The sequence below is a fragment of the Nannospalax galili genome, unplaced genomic scaffold (genome assembly GCF_000622305.1).
Source record: "Nannospalax galili isolate Female #2095 unplaced genomic scaffold, S.galili_v1.0 scaffold46, whole genome shotgun sequence".
NCBI classification, from domain to species: domain Eukaryota; kingdom Metazoa; phylum Chordata; class Mammalia; order Rodentia; family Spalacidae; genus Nannospalax; species Nannospalax galili.
In genome coordinates this window covers 937,219-944,992 of record NW_008355790.1, presented here as the reverse complement: position 1 = coordinate 944,992, position 7,774 = coordinate 937,219, and the positions used below count along the sequence as shown (strand labels likewise).

At 38.3% G+C, this 7,774-nt stretch overlaps 1 protein-coding gene across 1 annotated transcript in view; it reads right to left on the bottom strand.

Moving 5' to 3' along the window:
* Nucleotides 1–7,774, bottom strand: part of Trappc11 (trafficking protein particle complex 11) — a 64,513-nt gene that overhangs the window by 8,728 nt on the left and 48,011 nt on the right. Inside the window, exons 27-29 of the mRNA XM_008853561.3 lie at nucleotides 5,805–5,896; nucleotides 4,050–4,183; nucleotides 1,939–2,106 (exon numbers count right to left, since the gene is read on the bottom strand). Of these exons, the coding sequence (XP_008851783.1) occupies nucleotides 1,939–2,106; nucleotides 4,050–4,183; nucleotides 5,805–5,896 (394 nt within the window). The remainder of the gene's footprint in view (nucleotides 1–1,938; nucleotides 2,107–4,049; nucleotides 4,184–5,804; nucleotides 5,897–7,774) is intronic.

Sequence of the window (7,774 nt, the reverse complement as noted above, 5' to 3'; positions counted from 1 at the left end):
TAGCCAGTTTCTTGGCTAAAAGTCAAAATGTCCTTGGGTTTGTTGGCAACATACTCTGTTCCAAAGGCCAAATATGTCAAAAGTATTTGAGAGCTTTTATCTAATCCTTAAAAGATTTTAGGGTTATCTCTTCAGAGGGGGGAACATTAGAGTAGCAAAAAGCCCCATAGAAAGAAAGAAAGAAAGAAAGAAGGAAAGAAAGAAAGAAAGAAAGAAAGAAAGAAAGAAAGAAAGAAAGAAAGAAACGAACGAACGAACTTGAAGTTATCAGAAAAAAGTGATGGGAGATATGCGAGGAGTTGGAGGGGAGGGAGTGGGCATGGATTTCAGCAAAACACCTTATACGCATGTATGAAGTTCTCAATAAATTATTTATTTAAAAAAAAAGTGATCATCCCAGACAAGCCCACTTTTTATGCTGGGCGTGGTGGTGCACACCTGTAGTCCCAGCACTTGGGAGGCAGAGGCAGGCGGATCTCTGTGAGTTCAAAGCCTGTCTCGTACACAGTGAGCATTCAAGAACCGGCCTTAGAGATGCTCTCATGCTCTGCCAAAAAAAAAAAAAAAAAAAAAAAAAAAAAAAAAAAAAAGTGATCAGGTAACAATGTTTATAAATCCCCTTCAACACAAGATCTAAAATTATGAGATTATTATTATTGTTATTTTTGGTGCTGAGGATCAAACCCTGAGCTCATAAATGCAAGGCAAATACTACCACATCCTTCACCATAAGATTTTCTTTTATAATTTAAAAGTACAGTATAGGATAGGAACTTGAAAGGGTTAATAAAATTATCTTTTATAGACAAAAAATGCTGTATATGTAAGTTTAGAAAGACAAAGAAGAGCCAGGCGTGGTGGTGCACACCTTTAATCTCAGCACTTGGGAGGCAGGGGCAGGCGGATCTTTGTGAGTTCGAGGCCAGCCTGGTCTACATAGTGAGTTCCAGGACAGCTGGGGCTACAGGGAGACCCTGTCTCAAAAAGACCAAAAAAAAAAAAGACAAAGAAGAATGTGGGGATATCAGTACAGACCAATTTATAATTAGCAAATTCCCAACAAAGAGAAGTTCCACAAAACTTGAATAAGACAAAAGGAAGGTACAAGCAATGTCACTCATTCCAAATGGAGGTATTGACTTAAAATATGCCTCCCAGAATTCATACACATTCATGTAAGTAGAGTTCCAGAGGAAAACAACAGCTGTGTGGAAGGACAGCCCAAACTTAAGGCATCCGGAAATGTACTCATTTCCTAGTCTGTGTGCATCAGAAGGGCATGCTGAGCTAAACCGAACACTTGTCCTGATCTTCACTCTTACAGACTATGACCACTGTAGGACACTAGAAATTCTGTAAAATTTACACATTAACTTAGAATATAATTTCTAAGAGCTGACCATTTTCAGAAGAGATCTAAATCCTGTATTAAAGAGGTAAGAGATAATTAGGAAAGTTTAAAGATAGTTAGAAAGTTAATCCATCTGATAAAAACTGAGTCAGGCACGGTGGCGCATGCCTTTAGTTCCAGCACTTAGGAGGCAAAGTAGGTGGATCTCTGTGAGACTGAGGCCAGCCTGGTCTACACAGTGAGTTCCAGGTCAGCTGGGGCTACAGGGAAATCCTGTCTCAAAAACAAAAAACAAAAAACAACAAAGAAAAATTAAAAAAAAAAACCAACTAATTATAAACTGCAATTTGGAAACATACTTTAACATGTCAAAGAAAAAGCATGTCCAAAGATACTGTAAAGATAAATCACTATCTAAGGGAATAAAAATCTTTGAATTTAGACCCTGTAAGACAGTATCAAGGAAGTGGTAATAGTTTTCATAAGACAGTGAAAACCATTACCACTAGTCTCAAGATATTATTTATGAAGTTTCTATCTGCTTTGGAGGCAATGAATTTAAAAAGCAGAACATTTCTAAGCCTTACCTTTACAAAAATACTGGTAGGTATAAAACGCCTGAGCAGCTGATTTGTGAAGTTGGGAAATCGAAGCAAGTTGATGTTGAGAGATGGTAGCTGCTGGTACCCAGCCATCAGAGGATAGAAATTATATAACATTTCCTGTTGGGTGCCAGGTAGAATACGTAATCGAATCTAATCATAAAAAGTTAGAGAATAAAGGTCACCACATATGACTTGTTGTATATATTGTTACGTGTATATCATCACCCCTCAGTGTTTTACAAAAGATGGGCACCCAAATCCCTCCTATGAAATAGGCACCCTCTCTTCTATTCTACCTTCCAAAATGCATGGGTGAATTAGATCAACAGGAGGATGAAATGTATTATATGACACATGCATCATTTCTCAATTTCTACCAAGATCTAAAAGGCAACTCATCCCTTCTTAAGAATAAAACCATGGGCCAGGCATTGTAGTACACACCTATAATCCCAGCACTTCAGAGGCAAAGGCAGGCAGAACTCTGTGAGAGCTAGGCCAGCCTGATTTACATAGTAAATTCCAGACCTGATGGGGTTACAGGGAGATGCTGTCTCAAAAACAAAGCAGAACAAAAAAGAATAAGAACAATAGCCAGGTTATAATTTTGTTTCTTAGACCAGGTATATCTTGTGTTCACAAAATATAACATGGTAATTTGCTAAGAAGCGGCTCTTTATATTTTGTCAAAAAATGTCAACTAGTTGCTTACAGTTATTTTCTTTTAGAGATTTTACTCTAATGTTAACATAAACAACTTCAGGGGAAAAAAGTATTCAGAAATCTCAATACTTTCAGGGCTGCCAAGATGGCTCAGTGGGTAAAAGCATTTGCATATAAGCCTGTTGACTTGAGTTTGCTCTCCAGGTCCCACATAGTATTAGGAGAGAATTAAACTCCCAGTAATTGTCCTCTGACCTCCATAGGTGAGCCCGGTACATGAACGTATGGCCTGCCTACACACACAATAAAAAAGAAAAAGAACTAGAAAAAATATAAACTTGTAAAATTTTGGTATTGTTATAGTTTGTACCTATTTGTAAACAGATATATTGAAAAAAGCTTATTCACTTGTAAATGAGAAACAAGTATACATCTGTCAGGGATAACACAGGCATAGTGTTCCAAAAGCTGGTATGTTTAATATTGGGTCCCAAATTTAAAATGGTGCCTAGATGTATAACATATTTCATACTTGATTCAATTGTGCACTTAACAATAAGAATTCCAAATATGCATGGCAAAGCTGATTTGTTCAGAATAGACACATGCATGTGTTAAGACAAATGTATTCCTAAAATTAAAACTAGTTCTTGCCGGGCATGGTGGCACATGCCTTTAATCCCAGCAGAGGTAGGTGGATCTCTATGAGTTCAAGGCCAGCCTGGTCTACATAGTGAGTTCCAGGCCAGCTGGAGCTACAGGGAGACCCTGTCTCAACAAAAGACAAACAAACAAACAAACAAAAAACACCTAGCCCTTATTTATAAAGATACGTGCTGACAATTGTGGGGTGTCTGTCAACATTCTGTGTAGGCAGTACTCCCTGTGAAGTATGTTTTTGATGAGTACCAGATTTACTCATTTTAAAAACTGATAAACTTTTCCACCTTATTTGATTGAACAAATAAGAAAGGTTGAAAATTTTATTTTTAAGTATATGCACAAAATTTTACCTAGACATTCCAGAGGAAGGGAAATTCTATATAAGATCAAAATTTCTAGTTTCACAGATGGTTCAGAAGGAAAAGCAAGTTTTGAACCTTGTGCGACTGTACTTCCAAGCCCCAAATCAAGGTATGCACACATACCCCTCAGTAATAGAAGGGATCTACATTCTTCAGGAATTCTAACATGTTGTTATAATCCAGACCAATAATCAGTGAACTTGGGTTTATAAAGGAGTAAGAACCATATGTCTCCTCTTGATGTGAAAAAGATAATCAACCTCTACAGAAAGTTGAACATTTTTTTAAAAATTTACTACTACCAAAGTAACAAATAGGTTCATTGATTAAAAAAAAAAAACTCAAGTTCTTTTCATGGCCACACTTTTGTGATCATACAAGCAGTACCAAGAGCGATGACTGTACCTGTTTGAGACCTGAGAACATGAAGGCATCGCTGGGCTCCACAGAAATTTCCACATCTTGAACCAAGTCGGTCTTATTCTGTAAATTATACCTGACAGGTAAGGACTCTCTGACACGCCCAAATGATGGCAGATCTATAGAGAAAGATAACACAGTTCCCTTGGTTAAACAAAAACTTCTGCATTCTTACCTTGTTCAATAGACAAGGTAACAACACATAAGTCATAGCTTTGCTAAGAACAGTTTCTGGTTGGGCAATAGCAAAGGATTGATAACACAGGCTAAGAAGAAAGCCTCCTAAAGACAACTGACAGACTGAATTATAATTTATAAGTAAGTTTACAGATCTATAAAAGGTCTCCTAAAATATTAATCATGGTCCCTAAACCAGAATAAGCAAAAGTTGTATTTTATTGAAATTAAGTAAAACTTCAACTGATTCACTCAGATATATACTTTTTTTCCTGGAGTTCTGTCTTTTATCCTGACAGAAATCCAGAATGCATAGGAACTTGTGTGTCATCCTTGCTGAGGCCAGCTAATAGTCTCTGTGCTCTTCCAATTATATTATTTTCAAAGCTACTATACATATTATGGTGACAGCTGATAAAGTGTCTCTTGATGGAAGTATTCAGTAAAGAAAGATGAACCAGGCACATGTTGGTGCACACCTGTAATCCAAGCACTTGGGAGCCAGAAGTAGAAAAGCTGAGTTCAAGGCCAGCCTTGGCTACATAGTGACTTTGAGGCTAGCTTGAACTTCATGTGACCTTGTCTCAAAAAGGTCAAGAAAAAAAGAGTGGGGCTGGGGGCAGGTCTGAAAACATGATAGATACTATACGCTTCCTAATCTGAGACTGGCCTGGACTACATGGGATTCTATGGGGATGGGGAGAAAGGGAAATTTGATTGTATACCCCTTAATGGGAGACATATATTCTTGTCAAATATTTGAACCCAAATTTGATCAAGCCTGATGTATACCACTTTATAGGGACAGAAAAGCACTTAAAAATGGCATCATCCAATCAGCAAAATCCAGCTTCTGGAGATCCTACCAAACAACCTGGTTACTTCAGTAAACAGCAAGGAAAAGAGAAAGTAGAGGAGGAAAAGATGGAAGTAGTGGGGGTTGGGGGTGTGGGAAGAGAGTGATGAGGGATTAGTACTAGAGGGGAAGAAGGCTAAAGGAGACAAGAAGCCAGCCTCCCTACAGGTATAGATGGATAGTATGTGGCTCCTGTGTTAACTGTGCTGCAAAGACCTTAAAACAGAAAAACATTGAGTCAACTAGGAAAATTTCTTTTTTCTTCTTTTTGAGACAGGGTCTCCCTGTAGCTCCAGCTGGCCTGGAACTCATTATATAGACCAGGCTGGTCTTGAACTCAGAGAACCACCTGCCTCTGTCTCCTGAGTGCTGGGGTTAAAGGTGTGTACCACCACACTCAGCCTGTTAGGAAAATTTCAACACTGGAATTTGATATTATGAATCCACTGTTAGTTTTAAGTCACAGTAATGACATGACTGTGTTTGGAAAAAGCCAGTCCTGCAGAGTCATATTGAAATATTTATGGATGAAATAATAAGTGGGATTTGTCTCACAATAATGGAGGAGGATCATGGAGGGGTAGTAATATAACTTTTACAGATATTACCCATTTTTCGTAACAGAAAATTTAAAAACTAACTCTTAGAAGCTAAAATAAGTATTATCATTGAAGCCTTTTGGTCAGTAACACCAGAATTCCTGTTACCTGCATTCACATGGAGAGGGATGCTTTCGACAATCACATGTGGCAGGGTGATGACGGTGCTGATGGAGGGGATGTCTTTCCCAGCTGAAGCCCTGTAGCAGAAAAGGTCAGCTTGAGACTCACACTTACGTAAAAAGCTCATACATCAAATACAGGAAATGTGTCTGTATCAACTAGTTTCAAAAGAAATAGAAACTGTCAATTTTCCCAAGCTTTGCCAATGAAATTTTGTTGAGAAGAGCTTTCAGAATTCCACTTTTGAATGTTCAGTGAGCAGATGTTAGAAGATGTGCCATGTGACTGTTGGGAGACATGGCAGGGGTTGTGTTGCTATCAACAGTTTGATTCAGTGTTTGCAGAGCAGGGTTTTTCCTCAATGCAAAGTACCACAGTGACTCACACTGTGACACAAACCTCCCTTACTTCCCTGGGATAATCTCAAGGTGGCCCCAGACCACGTTCAAAGGGCATAATTAGAACTCACTTCAGGTTCATAGTGCAAAGTGAAGGATTAAAACATTTTATTATCACTAAAAAGTATGGTGTCTAAGATGTATTTTATAGTTTTCAAATCTGTAGTACTAAGAAGCATATAGTACGTTTTACCTATTTTTCAATACTATATACATACAATTTGTCAATATCTAAACTGTTGCTTGCTTTGTTCACTTTACACTGAGATGCTGACAAGTGTGCCTCTGGCTTATTCACTTTCACTAATAAATTGTATCTTACTGTTAGAGTGGATCAAAATCTGTTCACTTTCCTATTGAATATTTAGCTTTTTCCTGTTTTGTCTTTGGATTTGGATTGTTTTGTTTTGTTTGTTTTACAGATCTGTTGTTGTTGTAACTACTATAACCAGTGCTGTTAGGCATAGTCTCATATATATCCTTTGTGTATATATACGCTCAGGACCTTTTCTAGGAATGGAGGGTGATGGACATTTTCAGTTTTACCCAGCACTGCCTAATAGATTTTGAAACAAACTTTTAATTCATAGTGAACATCTTCAATACACTTGGAACTGTTAACCCTTTTGGTAAGTAGGGGGAATACAAATCCTTAATGCAGTTTTAGCTTATTATTTCCCAATTGCTAGGGAGGCTGGGCTTCTCTCAACATGGCTGTCTGGCTTCCACAGATTAATTTAAGCCTCCTACTCAAACATTCTGTTCCACTTTGTGACAGGTTTCTTAGGATTTCCAAAGTTCTTTTTCTTTTTTGTCTTTCTGAGACAGGTAGCCCCAGCTGGCCTGGAACTCATTATGTAAACCAGGCTGGCCTTGAACTCACAGAGATCTGCCTGTCTCTGTCTCCCAAGTGCTGGGTTAAAGGTTTGTTCCATCACACTCAGCAGGATTTCCAAATGTTCTAAACATGAATACTAATCCTTGTCAGTCACACAAGTTGCAAAGATATTTTCCAATTTTACATTTTACTTTTCCATTTTCTTTATGATGTTTTTTACAGTTAATTTAAAATTTAACTTTAGTAATCCATTTTAGATTTGTATTTTTTGTGCCTTAAAGAAATTATTATTACCAGGCTGGTGGAACTAACCTTTTCGGATGTTTAACAGCTACACTTTGAGGTCTATGCTAATCTGGTCAGAGGGACTTAAAGGACAGTTTTTGCTCTTCGCCCTCCAAGGTCAACTAAGTTTCAGGGGACTATGGAGCATCTCTCAAAATGTCCTGTGGCTGTGGTGAGTCACCTGTCCTCTTTTTCAGGGAGGCCATGGACACCCCACCAGATGGACTTGAACCAGTGTCCAGTCTACAAAGAGGAGGGTCAACACAGAGGAAACATTTCCTCCACGCTTCCAAGTGAAGCCAGCCATGGTCAAGTAGGACCTTTGACTGATCTTCATGTAAACAGAATTGGTAGAAGGAGCCAGGGGCTCCTCCCAAGCCCTTGTGACCCCTGAGGAACAGATCCTCAAATGACCTTAAGAGTAAAAATAAATT